The sequence below is a fragment of the Calidris pugnax genome, unplaced genomic scaffold (genome assembly GCF_001431845.1).
Source record: "Calidris pugnax isolate Ruff unplaced genomic scaffold, ASM143184v1 scaffold1, whole genome shotgun sequence".
In the NCBI taxonomy this organism is placed as follows: Eukaryota; Metazoa; Chordata; class Aves; order Charadriiformes; family Scolopacidae; genus Calidris; species Calidris pugnax.
In genome coordinates, this window is record NW_015090800.1 from 7,873,925 (window position 1) to 7,895,838 (window position 21,914).

The 21,914-nt window shown below is 39.4% G+C and overlaps 1 protein-coding gene across 2 annotated transcripts in view; it reads right to left on the bottom strand.

Annotated features, from left to right (window-relative positions):
- Positions 1-19,847, bottom strand: part of SLC13A4 (solute carrier family 13 (sodium/sulfate symporter), member 4) — a 29,188-nt gene extending 9,341 nt beyond the window's left edge. The window contains exons 1-10 of one of the 2 annotated variants that reach the window (XM_014937507.1): positions 18,832-18,930; positions 12,486-12,614; positions 9,744-9,880; positions 9,018-9,199; positions 8,208-8,262; positions 6,493-6,532; positions 5,772-5,849; positions 4,110-4,300; positions 3,087-3,206; positions 219-320 (exon numbers count right to left, since the gene is read on the bottom strand). In XM_014937507.1, the coding sequence (XP_014792993.1) occupies positions 219-320; positions 3,087-3,206; positions 4,110-4,300; positions 5,772-5,849; positions 6,493-6,532; positions 8,208-8,262; positions 9,018-9,199; positions 9,744-9,880; positions 12,486-12,614; positions 18,832-18,930 (1,133 nt within the window). Of the gene's footprint in view, positions 1-218; positions 321-3,086; positions 3,207-4,109; positions 4,301-5,771; positions 5,850-6,492; positions 6,533-8,207; positions 8,263-9,017; positions 9,200-9,743; positions 9,881-12,485; positions 12,615-18,831 lie in introns of both variants that reach the window. The other variant, XM_014937508.1, reaches the window with a different exon arrangement.
- Positions 19,848-21,914: the final 2,067 nt, after the last annotated feature.

Genomic DNA, 21,914 nt, shown 5'->3' on the forward strand with positions numbered 1-21,914 from the left:
TATTTCCTTTAATAAATGACTAAACAAATGCATACTTGTAACAAAGTACTTGATTTCAGTTCATTTTTGCATTTAGTTCTACTCCTATTCTGTAAAGGAGGAGAAAGAGCTGACAGTTCAAGAGTAATCTCCATGAGCCAAAGGCAACATAGAGGGAAAGATGAAAGGATGGTCCTGCCTAGAGAGGCAAATTCCTGAGGAAGGCAGCTCCATTTTACCTAACATTTCCCAGTTTCTTATATTCTTCTTGAATTCTTCTCTCTGACATTTCTTCCCGTTTGGTCTTCTTCTTCTTGCTCACAGAACAGGTCTCTTTAAAACTGAGGTAGATAGCACAGTAAAATTAGACTAGGACATCAAATATTCAAAAAAAAACCCACCACAGCATAAAAAATAATAGCAATGAGGCAAACTGAAAAGTCCAGTTGGCAAAGGCTCCTAGAGTTGGGAGAAGATGCGACTGGGGCAAGGCCTGATGGCAATGGGAAGGGAAGTCATTGCATGTTTCCTTCGATCGTCTGAGAATCAATCCTACACACAGAAGGAGGGTCCTCAGGGTGCTCAGACAAATACTGACTTGTATCATTGAGCCATCCTGAGCTGTGCCTGGACTCCCTTTGTGTAGGCTTCCTCAGAGAGCTGGCAGTGGCCAGATTTTTCTGGTGCCAGAAACCTCCAAAGGGTGTGGCTAATTTCTATCATCACATGCAAAGACTGTGATAGAAGCCAGCTGTCAATAGTTTTTTTTAATGAGATGAATAGATCTTTTCTTCCAGTCAGATCAGGGGTATCCAACACACATGGGGCCTGGTTTGGCTTTTGAACTTGATTTGACTTGAATATTCATGATTCACTGTAAGTAAAGTGGGAAAACTGTGCTGAGGATCCTAATACCTTTCATGACCAGTCTGCTTCTACTAATACTAGCTGTTTGTAACCAGGCACAATCAGTGTAGCACCAAATTGCCTCTGCCACAGAGGCCAGGGCAGTCAGCGTAGTGTTTTGTCCTGGTGAAAAATGCCTGTACTTCTGCCAGGGACATACAAGCACATTTCATCACTGAATATATTTAAACGTGCTATACATTTGTATGAAAATTAGGTCCTTAGTCCTTTCCAGTAACATCGCTTTGCTGTACTTTGAGCCACAAATCTCTGCTTTTTCTGCCCCAGCTGCACCCTCTGTCACGCAGAGGTGTATGACGTGGGTTGAGAAACCTCTGCAGCTAAGCCAGGCTAAAACAGGCTGCATCAGCAGGGACTTCAGTGACTGAAGTACCATGGGAACACAATGGCCTGCTTTTATAGTTTCTCTTATTTTAATATCTCAATCGGTACCCTTCTAGAGATCCATCCCATAGCACTGGCCAAACCATGGACTATGATGTCCCTCCATGTGTCTGGTTATGGCCAGATTCTCAAAGGAATTTGTGCAGCTCAAAATGCAGGTAGGCCCCATCTGGTTAACAAAAAAGTATTAAATAGGCTTTCATTTTACTTGTAAATGGACATCTATATGACACTTGCTTTTAGCGCACTTAGCACTGCCTTGTACTTATATTTAAGTTTCCTTGCAAACCTTGCTGTTAGACTCCAGTAAAATTCACCAGCAGTAATGCAGCTGCTGAAAGAGAAGAGTTATATGTTTTATAATGGCCAATTCTGTACTAACAATTTTATCCTTAGCTCTGCTTTGCTGGCAAAAATCATTTGGTTGGTCCGTTATCCTTCCACTTCAACCTAATCTAGAACCTAAATAGCAAGTCTGATGTGTTGTTCCAACTGGGCCAAGTAAAACCAGATTGATGACACTGGGCTTCCTAGGAAAAGAACATGAATGTTATGCGAATTCAGTAAGCATTTATGCACAGGTAGCTGTTTCAACATGCTATAAGTGTTTCTAGGCTTCGGAAGACGTGAAGGCAGAGTATTGTAGCAAAGCTCCTAACATAATATATTCTTTAATGAACTGCAGTGAACAGGATTCAGAGATTAAGGAGGCTTGGAATCAACCCGTACTTCTGAAAAAGTCGATAATGCTTCAATCTCTGGTATTATTTAGAACAACATTAATCAGCATGAAGTCCTGGATGCAATGTGGAATTTCAATTATATTTATTTAAAAAAAAAAAAAGTAATTGAGGGTCATGTTAGGGCCTGTTTCCTCTCAAGATTTAAAAAAAAAAAAAGTGGACTTATTTTAGCCTTTTAATTAGGAACTACAAGGATCAGGAGACTGAGAGAAGGACATGGAGCTATTCACCTCTAAGTTACCTTTTTTAATCTACTCAAGGTCAGCAGCAAACAGGAGTCATTATCATTTTATTCATTGTCTTAGGTGAAATAAATTAGTGATGTCAGTTCATCTTACTTTTGAGAGTAAACTAAATCAAATTAAGGCCACCTTAATTCTGAGTAAATGTGTCTGCACCACAATTTAATGCAGATTAACTAATCCACTCTAAATGCACACATTTAGTCAATTTTCATTAACTTTGCTAAATGCCTCTGCAAAGAGAATACGTGGTACAAATGAACTAGGAGATTGAGCCCTGTTCTTATTTTGAGACTAAGGGACTTACTGGTATCAAAAGGTATTAGTCTCTTAGGCTGTGAGTCCTTTCCACTTTGAAGAGAAATATATATGAAGTCTGTTTACCTTTAATTTTAACTGGGTTTACCTTAATTTTATTGGGCTGGGGGCAGATCTGAAAAGTGACTTGTTCACTTGCAGTTACTTTTCTATTCATCTTTTAAGCTGTACTTTTCCGAAGGGACCTTTAACAAGATTTTTGGTCCACCACTCCTCATGGTCACGAGAGTCAAAAAATCAGTTGAATGCATCATAAAGGTTTCCATCAGCAACACCTAAGCACTTCACTCTCAAGCTGCAATACTGTACACTGCTGTCTATGCAACACAGCTAAGCAATAAGATTTCCTCTGGTAATTGTTTTGGCAAGAAGGAGGAAGATGTGCCTTAGTTTTTGTCGTTTGCAATTGGAAACATCTTTATGAGACATGTTCTAGAGCAGCCACAGATGCCCTGCTTTCATAATCCATGCAACTTGAACAACCTGCACTCACTTGCAACCCAAGAACAGCCAATGCATCCAGAACCAAGTCAGGACCAACATGATGAGGGAGACGGGGAAACTGAACAAAAACCAGGTTCCAAAATTCACCACTTCAGCATTTGGGTAGTGGCTGTAAAGGAAAGAAAGGATGAACAGGAAGTTAGAAAGTAAAAGGATAGGCGTGGCCAATACGCATAGATGCACACAAATATATATGTGTATATATATTTGTCATGGCATGATAGAAAAATTGCATCAGTATGTATTTGCAACAGCTGCATTACATGTGCATGGTGCAACCAATTGCCAAAGAATGTCAATCACTGACCATGTCTTAACAACAGATGAGCCATATAGCACTTCATACCTTTAAGACCAGGTGTTCTGGATTGTCTAGCCAGCTTCAAAACCCCTTAGAGTTACCAGGAGTGAAATTCTGGCCCTACCTGTGTTTTTTTAAAACTCTTTTTAGTGTCAGCAGACTTAAGCATGCTTTCACCTGGAATATCTTTGTATGTCTTACTGTGGATGACAGAAATAATTACTATAGTCTGTTGGGCTCTGACAAAGGTGTCTGATATGTGCATTTGATGGAAATGTCATAACAACAAAATCTTTGGAAATTCTGTAAAATCCAAGTCCCATAGAAGAACTTGAAGCTGATTTTATGACATTTCTTCTTTTGTGAGTATTTCCTTTGTCTTCTTTCCTGTATCTTCATGGCTTTTGTATTTACTTTTCCAGGGTGCCTGCTGCCTTGATGATAATCAGTTTGTAAAATCAAAAGAAGAAACTTAAATGTTACCACATGCTGAGAAATTTTCATTTTGCATAGGAGAAAGACTTGGTTATGTATGAACTTAAGCTACCCCTTTCAACCACTAACCATTAGTAATAACATTAGAGTAGAGGAGGAAACAAAATTGTCTTCAGAGAGACAAGTGTTCCTTAAGGAAGTAAATAACCCATGGGGAAAGCCACGGAGATGATAATGATCCAACCACCATTCTCACACAACTACAATATCACTTACTTGTTGAAGTGCTCTAAGAATATGAGGCTAGTGGAGGTCCCTATGATGGTTGTCAGTCCTCCGATGGTTGCCGCATAGGAGATACTCAGTGAGAGGCATTTACAGACCATGTGGTCATGTCTGGTCTGGTACCGATACTTAGTGCTCAGGCCCAGTTCCGAGGATTTAGGAGGCAGGACCAGTATCTGAGCCTGTGAGGGGATACATTTGCCAAAGAAAGAAGATGGTCAGAACAGCCACCCAGCTTGCTCTAATGCCATGGTGATACTGGTCCCAGAGGAACAACAGGTTTGTGTAAGAAGGGGCAGAGTTTTTTCACAGGGATTAACTGGGATCAGAACTTGAAACCTGTCCAGGGGCCTGAAATTGCCTGGTCTGTGGCAGAAATGTAGGACAACTAGTGATCAGACTTCTGGCGATGGTTTGGGCCAGCTCCAGTTCTGACTGGAATCTCAGCGGGAAACCGAAAGCCTTTGTGGTCTGCAGGGGTGGGACGCCAGCACTGCAGCAGTAGGAATCCATAATCCTTGAGGTTTATGAGCAGCCACCAGACAAATGCTTGCTGGACTTTTTGCACTTACACCGGCTTAGGGTCTCTAATCTGGAATGGAGTGCTAGGGATCTCAGAAACAGTACGGAAAAGACTTGGCAATGGGAATACGGAAGAAAAAACTGCAGGAAAATATTGCTGCAAAAGAAGCTTTCTTAGCAGTGCCAGGAAAGTCTCCATGTTGGTAAATCAAGTTCTTCTACTGGAAAAAAAGTACAGTACTTTAAGGCACTTCACATGCAACTCAAGGCTGTAATTTAGCGTCAGGTAAAAGGCAGCAAGTGGTTCAGATAGGTTTGTTAAATTTATGACTTGTGAAGTAAAATCAGTTATACTATAGTTTCTTCATCATCATGAAGGTACCCTGGCTGAAATCCCTGTAGTTTAAAAGTGAAGTGAGTATATTTGTTACAAAATAACCATGGAATGTATATGGGAAATGGGTATTAGAGGAAATTAAGTATGAGGAAAAGCGCATTAGCCTTTTTTTTTTGGAAACATACACTCAGACTCTTTTGAACTCTGTGTTGATTTTAGCCTAATCTTTCCTGAACATCAATTTATGCCATTAAGATACTACGTAATTGTAGTCTAAACAGCAATCACTTCTTGGATCCACTTAAGAGAAGTAAAAATACTGGAATGGGCTGATGTAATAGAGGATTTTGAGGCTGGATATTTGGCAAGACAAAAAGGAGGTGGATACTAAGACTACCTAACGAACTGGCTGGACACTTAAATGGTACATGCCCACTGCTGGTTTAGTTCTGAGTAGGATATTGCATGTCAGGGACTGTTATTTTTGAGTTAGGCTGTTTTCCAAGGAGGCTTTGCAAAAATAAAGTGGGTAGAACAGCCTAATAAGAAGGGAAACTTGTGATCACATTACTGGATGTACAGCTAAATGAGTTGTACTAGGCATTGGGGGAGAGTCTCCTTAATGGAGGCATCTAAATGGAGGTAAGAACTAGCAAAGGGCCATGACTGCTGTGAGATGATGGAGAACAATTCCATATAATGCAGCTTACGAGGAACAAGTATGAGACAGTGGGGAGAGGGTGATGTTCACGTCAATCTTTTCCTTTACCTCCTGGGTCTAACAATCTCCTTACCTGAGGCAGGTGCTGCCCATTGCTCTTAGAATTCATCGTTCCAATAGGGTTGGCTATCATGTGCACACCATTCATACTCTGTAGGGAGGCAAAAACCTTTGGATTAGCCTTTGTTCTGCTCCTAGGGGCACTTAGATTAGAATTGATGATGCTTTGTAAAGATCATGGGTAGTGGTCTCTTGGGAAAAAAAAAAAAAAAAAAACCCAAAAACCACACTATAATTTCAGCTGTAAACTTTACCCTGAAAAAAACCTTAAAACAAAACCCAATGACCTAATTTTATTTTTAAGTGAGCTTAAAAGTCGGATTATAATAAATTTAGGTATTCTTCCTCAGCCATGTAGGAGAATCTAACAGATCCCTTGCTAGAGGCTATGACTTTGTGATATGTGTAGGTTGTTCTAGTATCTGAGGTGTCTCAGATGCAGAAGCTGGCAATACCTGGACAATAAAAGACCATATGAAATTGTTAGTTTGCTGACTTGATCTCAGAATGTCCAGCAATAAATACAACCAATGCTACGGAGTTAATGCTTCCCAACTTGATTTGGGCTGACAGGTTAAATAGAAAGCAGGGCATTTTGCAATACTGTCTGCCAACAACCACTACTTGTTTGAAATAAAGGAAGCAGAAGCTGGTTGTGGAGCTGTGTGGACTCTGCTCTGATGGTTCCTGCATTAAAGACAGTGTAGCTCAGAAGATACTACCTATGACAATACCTTTGAGTGCATCAAGGAGCTGAAGTCAGTAGTAGTAGCACTAAAAACAAAGAAAGGAAAATATACTTTAAAAATGCCTCTTCACCCAGCTCCCTCAAAAGGCAAACATCATGGGTAGATGGGGCAACATCTGCAGGAGAACTAGTGCCTACTGAAATGGGGAAGAATACCATTTATTAGTACCTGTTATGTGATATCTTGACTACAACATAAGAGTCTTCATTATGTTTCACAGTGCTGTCTCTAGCTGTATAACAACCAGGTTCCACCTCCATGAAAGAAAAAGATTTGTGTTCTAGGTAGTATAAATCCCATTCTAGGAATGGACTCCATTCACAGTGGAGTGAATCACTGGGCAACCCAGTGCTACCACTGTCTTGTTCTACTCAAGATCATCCTCTGCCAGCCTCTCCAACGCTGTTTCTGAACACCTACCTATACCACATTAAAGCTTTCTCTAAAATCTGTCCTATGTGGCGTGTGGACGATGCAAACAATCCACTGACATTTTACTTCGACATTGAAAACGTATTTCTTCCAGAAGTTGTGCTATTTTTCCCATTAAATTCAAGCTCTTTTTCAAGTAATACTATTTGAATAATAGTTCTTTTATGAAGTATCCCACACATAAAGGGATTAATGGCACAATGCCAGACTGAAAATTTGATTCTATACTGTACAGAAAATATGGCTGGGATAAAAAGATATAACAACAGAGGGAATATTGGAGAACCCATTAGTCTCCAGACTAACGAGAAAGCTATTTTGATCTTGCAAGTTAAGTTAAAGTCATCAACATATGCTGTTTGAATGATAATGTTTGTTGTAAAGTAAATTTTTAAAGGTGTAAGAAGTACTTGTTTCTATTTTATTTTGAATAATTGTGAAAAAAAATATACGGAGCTCAAGAAGGTATTATGCAATTTATTCTCACACCTTGTGAGAAGACGCTCCTCAAGATTTAGCCTATAACATAGTTTTAGAATTATCTTTAAACTAATTTAGTTTAGAATTTGTATATTGTCCTGAGTATCTTGCAATAGTGATTAATTTGATAATTTGACAAAGAAAGTTGTCATTTCCTTGATTTGCCCTTTTCACCTTACTAGATTTTACCCCAAATAGAAACCTGGTTGAAACTTGCAGTGTTTCAAACTTCTGAATAACTTTATGTATATTAAAAGAAATATTATACAGGTTTTTGGGGAAGGGGAAGAGCATGTTCTGTTGGTCTCTCTCCCCTCTGTTCCCTTTTCCCCAACCCTACTCTCTGTCTCTCTTGAATTCTCATCAGGCTTTCCTTAGGAATCCTCTGTTTTTTCCCTCTGACTATGTCCTGTGAGCACTCCACACTGTGCTTGGATCCCCTCCATTACTGTTCCTTCAGGGGAATAGAAAGAAAAATCTGTGGACAGCACTCTCTTATGCAACACAAACACAGACTTCAAAAGAAGATCTTTCCAACCCTAACAAACATTTTCCTTGTCTCTGAAGTGGCCATAGTGTTAAAAATTACGTGAATCCTGAGAAGCTTTAGTGAGATCCAGACCGTTACATTAACTCCATTTCTCATATAAGCCTTCCTTGTCAGCCACATCTAAAGCATTCATTTGTAAGCTTCTGCTTGCCCTTCCTGGCTCTACTCCTAGGTTCATTTCATTGCAACCTGTGTAGGGTTCAAATGTCCAGTCGTGATGTACAGGGTTCATTCTTACTCCTCATTGATGAAGATAAGCTCCAGTGAAGGTTGGCCATGCTTTTCGCTGAGACCTGCAATGAAGACAGAGAAAGAAGCTCTTGGGGGAAGAACTGAGCTGAGCCCCTGGGCCACCCACTGAATGTGGAGAAGTTACTACAAACAAAAGCTTGTCTGAACTCTCCTAGGTACTCTGTGACTCTTATGCAGCATTTTATTTTGTCAAGTTTTCCTCATCATGTGCCTCTGGCAATTAAAAGACTATCAGACCTACGTATAATAGTCAAGGTTAGATGACATGATTTTCAGCCTGGGAACTGTAAGTTGAAAGAAAAGAGAGATTCTTTTCTTCCGAAATCCTTTCTTTTTGGGAAGCAATGAACAAAACTAAATTTAGAGCTCTTAGAAATATATATTTTTTTTTTGTGATACCTGCTATGACCAGGGCAACCTGGAAGGGCAGGGGTAGAATAGGCAAGTGTGGAATTGTCACAGAGCACACTTTTGGGCATCTTCTATATTTTTTTTACTTTCTTGTCAGAGGTTTCCTTCCAACCCTGTAAAATCCTATGATCTGAGAGCTCATGACACACAAACTCCAGTACATGCTCTAATTCGATATAGTTTCCCAACTCCATTTCTCCCATCATGTCTTGAAACTTCCTTTCATTTTTCAAAAAAAAGACCAGAGTACAAAAAGAAAGAGTATCGGCCAGCGTCTCTGGCAGTACAAGTCAGACAGCTCTGACCTCAATAGAATTTAATGTGTATCAACAAGTCTGATCACTGATAAAAAAATTAGGAAACAATGGCCAATATTGACAAATACCTATTGGCTCGTTTTCTTCAGTAATGGTGCTGCCTGCAGTACTGATGACCTCGTGCTCCTCCTCAGCATTCACTAGCTCCTGGAGCACTGCCTCCACAATTGGCATCACCATGGCTGTGGTGGATGTGTTGGAAAGCCACATGGAGAGCACCGTGGTGCAACACATAAAGCAAAGAAGCAACCTGCAGTATGACACAGGGAAACATTCTTGAGGCACTTCAGGAATGTTAAAAGCCTCCTGGCCTAATATTTTCTATAGTCAACTGACAACTAGATGGGGCCTTTTTCTTTTTGTGGCCACCAAAATGCTATGCTGCACATAGATAAAACGCTTCCTTGTGCTGAGAAGTGTCATTAGACAGTATATCATGGGAAGTTGTTTGCTGCCCCATCTGCGTGTGACATGAGAAATAGCAATTTTCAGCATATCCAGGATTTAAATGTCCTTTAGTGTTTGCTGAAGGACAGGCAAAGAAGGAACAGAGACTAAAATCAATATCAGTAAAAAAGAGAAATCAAAGGGACAAGAAACCAAGGAGTAGGAGTTGGCAGAAAGATGATGAGAAAAATTGTAATCTTTCAAACTCTGAAAGGAAAAGCGGGCAGGAAAAAGACCGCCAAATCAAGCTAGCTTTTGCTCCTGGATGGGAAAGTTGGAGTATTTATTTGCTCTTTCAAGTTGATGCTATCAGTCCCAGACTACCCCAAAGACAAAGGTTCACTCACATGCCTGGCTTTGCTCCAGCCATCATGACCATACGCAGGGCAATTCGCTTGTGGAGGTTCCACTTTTCTACAGAAGCTGCCACACAAATGACACCCATGAGGAGCAAAGTTGTGTTCTTGAAATATTCAGCAGCCACCTGCATTCAGGGCAAGGGAGAAACAGTTGGTTAAAAAAACAGTAACTACCCCACACAGAGAGCATGCTGACTGAGAGGAAGTACAGTATCGTGGAATTTTTTCCCCCTAGAGAAAGAATGACAGAGAGCTGGAGTACATGAAGAATTCACAATTCAAAATGTTCTCTTTAATCTCTTTCATGTTGTATTTACAAATAACAAGTCTCCGTATGCACTTGTTTGTAGGTTTCTCAGCTTTGAAGAGCTCAAGAGAAATTTCACTTCTTTGAGAAGGATTTTCACTGCCTGCAGTTGAAGACACTGAGCTAGGACCAGACTGAAACAGCCACAGACAAACCTCTGCACTGAAAGCAGCTAATATATGTGCTTTGTCTGCTTTTTCATTCTGGAGAGGCGGTTGTCTGTCTTATTTGTTTTTCTTATGTCTTGTTCAACTGTTGGGCAAAATGTGGGATCCCTAGAACCTACAGCTTCAGGAAAAATCCTTTGGGACATGCTGTCTGCATGCAATAAAGAAAGGTTGGGGTATTGCTTTGATGATCCACAAACCCTGTGCCAGAACTTTTCACAATGGAAATCCATCTCCATTGTATCATGAAAATAGGGTAAAGTTTCAAAAAAGTGAACTTTAATTTAAAGGGGATGAACCAAAATCATCAACTGGCTCAGGAAAAAAAAAAATTAGAGACAACACATGATCCTCCAAAGCAGCATTCTTGAATGTGTGTCATGCTAAGATATGAAAAGATGTTCTGTGAAGTAACTGCAAAAATAACAAATGAAGCAAAACAAAACATGCTCTCTCTCTGTCTCTCTCTCTGGTGTGAAAGCAAACAAAATGGGAGAAAACAAATGTTATTAACAGATGCTTGGAGTCTATCTAAATTTTTCATTTCGTTCTCGTGCAATCCTTCCCAAGCTGTTGCTGGAATATTTTTCCAAAAACATATTTTCTTCAGTTTAAAGCTATTCCTCTAACCAAATGTGGGAACCAGCATTTTAAAACAATTACAATCAGTAGAAGCAGTATTTTTTCCATTGTCCTCAGTTATATTGAAGCTCCTTCATAAAAGTACAAGAATGACATTAATGTTATTTTGTGAAAGCTGCAGCAAGTTAAGAATTCAATTATATTCCTTTAACAAATCCCCATGGTCATCTAAATTGACTTGGCCATCATAGTTGTGTGCCAGAACTTTTAAATATCACTTTTTTGGCTTTCTTCCACTGGTTTATTCCTCATTAACTTCCTTTATTTTCCTGCTACCTTGTTAAAAAAAAGATCTTGAACTGATTGAAAAGAATCCGTCAAGCCAGCAGCATGAAGAATCTGTTGTTTTCCTTTATTCCTTGAGCTGTCACTTTGGAGAAAGAACTGAATATTAATATTCTTATTAATACACATGTTCACATATATGACACACTGGCTCATGTTCTTAAGCTTCTGTGAGTTATTTGTAGTTTAAACTGCTAGGCAAGAGTGCTGGGTTTCTATGGCACTCCAGAACACCAGACTGGAAATACTGCAGCATCATCAGAGTTACAGTTTTAAAATTCAGGGATTTATTTCTGTTCCTAAAGCAAATGATACATTCTCTGCAGTAGCCCCACTGCCATTTAATTTGATATTACATTGAATTTCTGTCAACCTGCCCTTAAATTTTCCTTCTTCAACATGCTTCAGAATTTTGTGATGAAAATGTGTAACTACTTTAACTTTATGGTAGGAAAAAAATCCTGAAAATATTTAATTGTATTCGTATGGAAATGGACCTGATTATATTACACAGTTGTTAGACCATTGGGAGGAATAAGGCAGGTCATAAAACTCTTGGTTCATGCTTGATTTCATCCATTTATGGGCATGTCCAGGGCTATATTGTGTTGGAAATTCAACAATTTTATGGTTGCTATATATTCTTCTGTGTTCCTATCTGTACTTCTGGTCCTTGTAAATCAAGTACCCACCAAAAAAGGGATAGAAAAAAGCAAGAAAAAAGAAGCTGTAGATGAAATAAAATAAATTCTTGGCATATCATGAAAGAAAATAACATTCACCAAAAACTCAAGTAAGCAAATTCAGAACTGATCAAAGAAATTTTTTTGTACAGCTGCTCCTTTACCTTAGAACTCATGGCTACAAGGCAGCACTGAGGTTACAGCTTGAAAAAAGGACTAGACATTCACCAGGATAACAACACTATCTAATCTTATACAGTAAATGGTAATTCTTTTTAGGATGTGTAGCCTCATGCATTATGCATCATTTTAAATAAATATAACTGGAATAAAATTTTGCAGTTGATCCTATAACTGCTGTTTACATTTTTTTGGAGGAGAGGAAAGGTGGGATCCTTTAATGCAATAGGTTTTGGAAATTGTTGGTGATGCCATAGCTGACAGGATAGACACCCCGCTTGGCTAATATACACATTCCTGTATGTCTCTTCAGTAAAAGCAAAAGCTGGTTGGCTCAAGTTACACATTACAAGTTGTACACTTCTTCCTCCCACACTTCTTAGTCTTGCTATTCCACTAAGTTTAGTTTTATTCAAATAATTAGCTGAGATTAAGCAGATTAAATAATAAAAAAGTGCATACTGACCTCACTGGACTTCATAACTCCAAAAAGTGGGTATAAGAAAGCAGGAACTAAGGCTGCTGCACCAAGAGGTACTGCTTCAGAGACCCAGAACACAGCTGTCACAATCAGCACGTAGGCACATGAAGCTTCCTGTAGGGAGAAAGCATGGAGGTTACATCATGTTACTGCCACACCACCTGCCGTGGAAGCCTTTGTGAAAGTGTTCATAGGACTTATGAGACTGAGATGCCTGGACTTTTTGCACATAATCTAGGGCAAAACATTGGGTTAAATGTATTTATCACCAAAATAATGGTTCCAAGCGCATTTACAGATTTCTTTGAATTTCATAATCCAATATTTACCAAACATTCAACCTTGACTCCTAAGGGCTTGTGGAGCTGGTATTTCTACACAGTTGTATCTCCAATATTGGATAAGAACAGGAATCCATAGCTTTCAGGGTCAGGTAAGAACATCCATATTTGCTGTACCATGGATAAAGCTACATTGTGGCTTTTTTGGGAAATGCTCTGAGAGATTCCTCAGGTGAGGAGCTCAACATGAGCCTTCAATGTGCGTTGGCAGCGCAAAAAGCCAACCGCATCCTGGGCTGCATCAAAAGAAGTGTGGCCAGCATGTTGAGGGTGGTGATTCTGCCCCCCTGCTCTGCTCTCATGAGACCCCATCTGGAGTACTGCGTCCAGCTCTGGGGCCCCCAACATAAAAAGAACACAGACCTGTTGGAGTGAATCCAGAAGAGAGACACAAAGATGATCAGAGGGCTGGAGTATCTCTCCTATGAAGACAGGCTGAGAGAGTTGGGGTTGTTCAGCCTGGAGAAGAGAAGGCTCCGGGGAGACCTCATAGTGGCCTTTCAATATCCGAAGGGAGCCTATAGGACAGCCGGAGTGGGACTCTTTGTCAGGAAGTGTAGTGACAGGACAAGGGGCAATGGTTTTAAATTGGAAGAGGGGAGATTTAGATTAGATACTAGAAAGAAATTCTTTACTGTGAGGGTGGTGAGACACTGGAACAGGTTGCCCAGAGAAGCTGTGGAGGCCCCATCCCTGGAAGTGTTCAAAGCCAGGCTGGAGGGGCATTGACAAACCTGGCCTAGTGGAAGCCCTGCCCTTGGTAGGGGGGTTGGAACTCAATGATCTTTAAGGTCCCTTCCAATCTGTACCATTCTATGATTCTATATTTCCTGCAAATAATTACAGAAATTATCTTTAGGAAAATTTTTTTCTTTCCTTTTCTCAAATTTTAAGCCAGCTCCTGTACTGGGTCTAACGGGCAGGTCTATGGAAGCTAGTAGTTCTTCACTGATTTACACCAGTTATAAATCCGCTCGTTCTTCATTATTCACTGGATGTTCTGTATGAACTTATTGAACCACATGGATTCACAGCTCACAATCACTATTTTTCAGAAAATTCACTGTTCACAAATGCTATTTGAGTGTTTTAAAAATATAATTTCATTACTTTTGTTTCCTGACTGGATGACTCCCAAATTTAGCAGCTTTCAAGAAGTCACGCAAGCAATGCCCACAGATCCTTGTGCAAATCAGTGAGCGTGTATAACACTTCAGTTTTGTGAACAAGGTGGTAAAGTCTAAAGTAAGACTATACAGGAATGTGAGTTCAATAGCTTGTATTTAAATTCATATTTCTACACGTCCTTTTTACATTACCCTAACAAAGATCCACAATCAGCTGTTCATCTTTTTTAGTACAGCTTATAGTAATAACAGGCAGAACACAGACCAGAGAAGAAGATAGATCGCTATGTGCCATTTTCTTCACTTGCTTCAAAATTGCAACCAAGCTTGGGTTTAAGTCAACTGGCAGCCCTTGCTCTGACTCCTATTTCAGAAAAGCATAACATTAAGCAGTTCTGGTTCACATAAGCAGGGCCACAGAAATACCTGAAATAAGGTTACCAGGAAAAATAATTTCCTTGAATCAGATAAACTCCAATTGCTTTCGAGATGATAAAGAGCATCTGAAGGGCTGTTGGAGAAATTTAGCATCCTTTATGGATGGACAAGTACTCTGAATCGCACAGAAATATGCATATTTGTTTCTCTTGCTTAAGTATTATATAAGAGTGGTTTAGGTTTTTAGCTCTCCTGTAGAGGTTTCACTAGTCTTCTGTGATCAGGTCCTTCAGCAAAATATTGCAATAAAAGTGCACATTGCAGTTATAGCTTCATTGCTCCCAAGAAAAAATTATAAGAGAAGCTAGAGAAGGTGGGTTTAGAATGGATGAGATTAGAGGTAGGAGTTCAATATTAGTGGATTATTAAGCATGTATTGTATAAAATGGAATTGTTATGCTGTTTGAAGCTCCAAAGACTGGTCTGCAGTGTGTAACAACTTCAAGTGATCACTCGGTAAAAAACTCAAATAATTTTGACCTTAAAATGGAAATAATTTTAAAAGTGAGATGACAGGCATTAGAGATTTTTAGTAATCACTACTAGGAAGACAAAAGTATTTTAGATGACAGTCACATTACTAATGGATTGGCTCATAAACATTAGCCAGCTTGCTCCTCAGTCACCTTTAACTAAATTGTACTTCATGGTTAATATTTCACAGAGAGCAGAGCATGGGGTCACCTTTGTGACCTAGCAACTACTTGACACATTTTTAAAATTTTTTTTAACTCATTTGCTTCTGTTAACAAACTACTAGTTTACATGGGCCCTGTATGATATCCAGCATTTGTCTGAGGAGAAAAATGAAAATTCTTTTTAATGAAAAACCATCGATTTTTATTTTAAAGCAGTGCAGATGTAAGATCCAAGACATATATTTTTTGCCAAAATTAACAAAATTAATTTCATCCTAACCTGATTCCCAACTACTTTCTCACTCCAAAAATATACTTCTCTGTAATTTCTTTGAGCATAGATTGTTGTTTTCTATTGCTCCTCTGTGTTTAACAATAAAGTAGACAGACAGTGGAAATGGAATAGGACAAAAGCAAATTGCATCTCTATCAAAACCTAGCTGGGATGGGCACAGAGCTGTTTCCTGTACACTAGGCTGTATCAGTTTACAATGAAATGAAAATAAAGCACATTTTTAAATGGTTTAAAACTGGGTAGCAAATAGAAGGAAAGCTAAATTTGATAATCTGCACTAAAAACTTAATCAGCTTGTCTAGCAACTTTATTTATTTTCTCAGTGCTTTGAACCAGCTTGTTTCCAGGAGAAACCATATTAATCTCTTCTATTTAATTGAACTGAATTTATATATTTAATTAATGGTTACCAGAGCTACTAAGTACTGGACTGTAGTAGCAGCTGCATTATTTTAACTGTTTCACCCTTCTCACTTCTTGTACAGCTGTACATTACTGTTAAGCCCACCTCAGGGCTTGAAGCAGGGAAGAGGAAAACATGTGAAGGTTGGAAGAACTACCATCTATGTTCAGTCAGTCCATTAGGAGAAAAGAAAAGAGAAGCTGAAAGGAAGTCATGGCTAAAAATTCCACAATAAGGGTCATGCATAAAACTTTTATAATTAAAACATCTGAGGATCTCAGAGTGATTAAAAAGAATAAACTCTGTGTTGGAGATTTTCCCACTTAAGGATGTGCATTCCATATCTTGCATGCAGGCATGTGGTTAAGCTGTGCAAAGAAGAGGTAGTCCGACCTCTGGACTACCATCTTTGACCTGACTGACAGGATCACACTATAATGCCCTCCCTTCAGCTTGTGGAAATAAAACCAAAGGTTAATGAAAGTATGCCATCTGTGGCTGTTCAGAGCATGTTCTGTGCTTTAGGGTCCATTCTGGTGACTTGGCATGTCAAAATGTCAACATCATCTGGTGCTGCAGGTCTCACAGCTTACAGCAACTCTTACTGACTTCTGAGGAGTCATCCACGTGTCCTTCATTGGGTTCAGTGTGGCCACAGGATCAGTAGTCATAGGACACCCTGGCCACAACTGACTGGATTCATGTGGCATGCTTTATGGTGTCACTGGTGGCTTTATGAAAGAAGGTGCATAAAAATGAAAAAAAAGAGGCAAAAATTCTCCCGTGTCACTGTGAACAATGAGGAAAATAAGGAAAGAATGAAAAAGACCTACAATTTGTAAAAACCACGTTGTTTCTTTCTGCATGTGTCACGACCTGAAAGAGGCACTTATGTGTGTCCTAAAGTCACAGTTCAGATATAAGCTTTGGAAAGGGAAGAAGAATTAAAGCAAATTTTCCTAGGTTTATTTTTTACCCAACCATTTCTTGTCATAAAACAATAGAAAAGAAGCCTTGGATATTATTCCCATAAGCCATATCTACAAACAGTTCTGAGTCCTTGTGCTCCCTTTGATCTCTCTTGCCACTACACATGTAATGCTCTTTGACATTTCCAGAGTTGTGCTGATATCATCAAAGAAGCTGCAAGCTGATTCCCTGCAGAAATGCAAATGTAAACCACCTGGTTATTCTGATCTCTATAGGAAAGACAGAAAACTAATATAATTGTCTGATAAATGAAAATATAAGTAAGTCAGCAGGTGACAAATTTAATCTTCAGGTTTAAGAAGTAATTGTAGTAAATGGGTTGTAACAAAGTAACTACTACACTAAACCACTTGAATAATGTATTGTCAATGGAGTTTATTTGGTGTAGATGTTTTCTTAATAGCGTTATGAGCATTTGTCCAACTCTGGGTCAGATTCATGGCTATACTTTACCATCTGTGGTGATTCATGTGTCTATAATGTGGATGCAAAACATCATCTGATGGCTTTTCATACCACTTTGCAGTAAAGCCATACCATGAGGTGCAGAGTAATAGCTCAGAGAAGCTTGTACTGTATAATAGCAGTTCTTGCAGCTATACTGTCAGTGAACATCTGTTTTAGCACCCATATGATGCTATTACAATTCCCTGGGTTATTAGAGTTTCCTTATTGCATCCTGTGCTTCTGAATCCAGTAGGGAGCAAACATGAGTGACAAATTTTAGTGCAGTGAGTCTCATGTTTCCTAGGAGAGGTTCTCAAGGGACAGAGAGCATGCTGCAGTTACAGTGCCATATGGGCATGTCAGGGAGTATCTGTTCTTATGCCGCCCTTCTAGTGACATTGGGGGAGATTAAACCTTTTTTTAAAACAAGCCTCTGTGAAATGGTGAGCCTTGCTGTTCTCTGAAGAAGCAATTGTCTGTCATTCATTCCCTCCCGATAGAGAAGAGGTGAAAAACTGCTATAAGAGGACAGCAGAGATATACATGGAAGTTCAGAGGAGGAAAACTCATTCAAAGCACAACATACAGTTCTAGGAACATTTCCTTTCTATGAATACAGTTTCTCTTTCCAAACAAAATACTGGAGTTTTATTTTTGAAAACTGCTATACAATTTCTAATCCTTTGCATTTCTATTTGATAAAGTAGTAATATTCATAAACCCTCTGGTACTAAAAAGAAGAATTAATCTTTATCAGGGTAGAGGAAGGAATGGAAATTGCCGCACCATTTGGCCAGATTTATATCTAGCACTATGGAAGCACCTGAGGCAGAATTTTTGATACATCGCAAATTCTGCTAAGGTAAACATCACCATCTCTATAAGGTAGGAAAATGTTATTTTGTGGTTTACAGCTGCAGAAGCACGCACAGAGAAGAGATAACAACATGGGCAAGGGTACTCAGTAACTCCAAAACTGTGTCAGGAATGCAGCTGCGTTCACTCCCATTCCCTGGTCTAAGTGTTAAGCACCGAATATTCCCTCCTTTGTACTGCTGTGTATGTAGCTGAGCCACCATTTACTAGCCACTGCCAGAGCTGCAATGTTTCAGTAGAGGTGCCTAGACCTGCTTTAGAATAATGGATGCCATATTTGGTCCTACATGTCTGTCACTGAGTGACAGTATCTCTCAGTGAGGCTCCTGCCTCACTTGAATTGCTGTCCTGTAAAACCAGGCTAAGCTGAAAGTCCCTCTCTACATACTTATTATTAAAAACTAAAGACACTAAAAGTATTCCTTTTAAAGACCTCTGCATATAGAAAATTTTATTGGATATGTTTGTTCTGCTCCCCCTTACACACATACTACTGTAGAAAAAGAAGAGAGAGAATATTTCTGCTTTAAAATAGAGCTTTACTAGCTTCACCTGATTCTTCAGTCCTGCTTGTGACATGACTCAAGGTAGCTCTGGTTCTTACTGTGATAACTTCTCAGTGACTTTCCCAGTCCTTCCAATTTGAGTCTTTGATTCTTCTAAGAGCAATGCTTATTTAGGTCTTTGCATTTCTTTTTGCACACTACAGGCTTATCCAGCGTCTCTACCTACTGCACTCAGAGGCTTTGTTAAAAAGAAAATAAAAATGTACTTACGCTGCTGGGATATAAAAGTGGCAGAGGAAGCAGCAGAAGCGGGATGAGAACAACGAGCAAGAGATTCCTGGATCTGAGAATTTCCTTCATCACTGCCATACTCCTTTACTTTCTGGTGGCTTTCTTCTCCTTGGGTTGCTTCTCTGGTTCCTCAGATACTCCAACTTCCACTCCACGTTTTCCTTCACCTGTGCTCAGATTTCCCTGAAAGGTCTCTCACTGCCTCATTTCCTATCCCCATGCAGTCACCTGAAATAACTTTCTTAATTATTCTTCAATCTGTTGTTTTGAAAAGAGATCTTAATGAGTTTTCAATTAAAAAGACATTCAGTTTAAGTAGGGCTCACCAGCACATCCAAATTATTATCACACCATAACATACAGAGGTTTGCAAGCTGGAGCATAGTGATCTTTTGACAATTTTTCTTTTTAATTCAGAATCACATATGTAGCTGTGTTGCTTTCTTATCTCCATATTTTGGTAGGTTTCTTTCTTCCATCATCCAACAATGTAATTCCTGCTTTTGTTAACTGGATGAGATATGTTTCAGGCTGCTTCTTTTCCTTCTGTTTGATAGTCTGAATGTCTTAAATACAGGTTTCTTTCCTCCTGAAAAATTATTAAAACCAAAAATCTCTTGTGCGCAGAAACAAACTTGCAGGTATTCCTTCTTCAGAAAAACAAATAAAAATTAAACTATCTGCAGCTTCTCCAGATTTGTCTCTTTGCTATAGTTTCAGCTTCTACTTTGTATCTACCTTTACCCTACTTTTGCCCTGAGCTTGGAATTCACAGGGTGGCAATTCCAACACAGATTATACTTGGTCTCAAGATAAAAACTTGTTAAAAAGCTTCATGCAACTCTAATTCACCAATAAGGACTGTGGAAGGCAGTAGTTGCTCCACCCATTATCAAAAACCCAGTCAGAATATTTGAGAAAATCAGCAGCCTCCTCTTTCACACAAACAGACAAAAAGATCTTTTTTAGTTCCTAACAGTCTGTTATTGTTTCAGGGTCCCAATACTGATGATAAATAAATAAACATTGTTTTCTAGACAGTATCTTTTGTCTTTCATGTTTCTTCCTTCCTGATCCATGAACATCACTTATTCATAAGGCATGAGCTGATTTCTGTGCTGATTCATGTGCCTTCAGTAACAGCAGGATTCAGACTCAAATTGAGAATTTTTAGGCTTTTACTTTAGTCTTCTAGGGCAGAAACACTTCTACAACTCTGCCATTATTAATGCTCTTTGTAGAGTGGAAAATACTGGAGATTTGGGACTGAATCCATTGGCTGGTCGCATGCATGACCTGTAGATAGACATCCGTTTGCCCTGTATCTCATAGGAAGCCACAAGTCTCAGATTTTCCATGCTCCCAAACCTTGTTTGTCTATCATCTACCCACACACTGCCAATTAGACACAAACTGAGCTCCCCGGACTGAACTGGGATGCTTCTGGGACACTGAGTCCTGGAGAAATGGCAAAGGCAAATATGCAGAGGAATTTGATCTGCAGCACGAATTCTTCCTGAAAGTATTAATTGTATCTAAGACTGTAACAATTCTATAGCTTGAAATGTTCAGCAAACAACAGCACCTTGAGACCCTTCAGGGAAGTTTAGCAACTAGTTCTGGAATCAAAAATATGGTTAATGTGAAGATTTTGGGTTGGCCAATAAAATCAGTAAATTTATATCTGTTCTGTCAGTTGTTTCAGGGAAGATAAAAGCACGTCTAAAATACTAAAAAAAAAAAATTTAAAAAGTTTTATTTTAACTGTGAAAACTTTTTTTATAACCTGTAAGGTCAAAGTGTGGATGAAAGGTGTCATTTAGAGCCAATGGCTCTTTACCCCATGAGGGAAGAACTGTCTATAAACTTGACTCAGTTTAAAGTAATGAGATACAAACTGAGCTGGGGAAGAGCTAACAGTATTTCCTCTCTCCCACCTTCAGGAGCAGGCAACTTACACCTGCATCCTAAGCAATACTGAAGGAGGGAAGCTGCCCTAAGCCCATATAGCTGCCCTGGTGCAAAGTGCTCCCTCCCATTTGAACTCTGGAAAAAGGAGTCACTCCGGTTCCTATTTATTACCTCCTTTTGCCTATTAGAGGGAAGGGTTGTTTCCCCTTCTCTCCTGTACTGTTGCTCCTGTGAAGAGTTTTGCAGAGTGAGATAACCAATAATCCATACTGCAACTTGCTGAATAGTAAATCTGCTGCTGCTGAAATCAATACACTGCAATTAGTTTTATGTAGAATATTTTTATTCTTACATTGACAGTCTCTGTTAAATTAACCTCGGCAGTCCAAGCACATTCCCAAGGAATAAATCTCTTTTCCTACACTACACACAGTAACAGGAGGAGGGAAAGAAACTCAAAAAGACTTTATTTTCTATTGGGGAAGGAAAGATTTCAATTACCAGTTTTTAAGGTACAGGAAAGTAGGTATGCCATAGGCAACAATTGGATATTCAAAAGTATTGTAATTCTTTTCCATGTGATACTTACTGGTGAGTAAAGTCTGATTGCTGGACAGTCCTGTTGTGGGTTGAGAAGAGTGTCTGGGAGGTATTTGTCTGGATAGTGACTGCTACTAATTAATACTTGCTGTGGTGTTCTATCTAGTTATCTTTGCAAACTTGGAGTCACTGGCTGTAGGGGATTTATGAGTTGTCCTGGTTCCAGGCTCTTCTGGCAAGTGGTGCTTCAGGGAGCCAAGAAGAAGCAGAGCTGGAAAGGCAGGAGCGTGCTCCATGGCATTTCCCCTCCATGTGTTTATAAAGCATAGTGTGGGAGGAAAACACAAACAGGTTGTCAGTGTTTACGCTGAAGGCTTAAAGGGTATGTGGACTGTAGCACAAGGCTGCTTTGTGGTTGCTGAGCTGTGTGTGCAAGTAGAGGAGACGGAGATGCTTGTGTCTCATCACTTTGTGGCTGAGGTTTTCAGTGTCCTTAGCCATATGCCAGCCAGGCTTTGAAGATGCCCAACAAAGATCTTCAGGTATAAAAGTACACCTACACATATGCGCATCTAAATGTAAACATGCACACTCATGCATACACATACAGA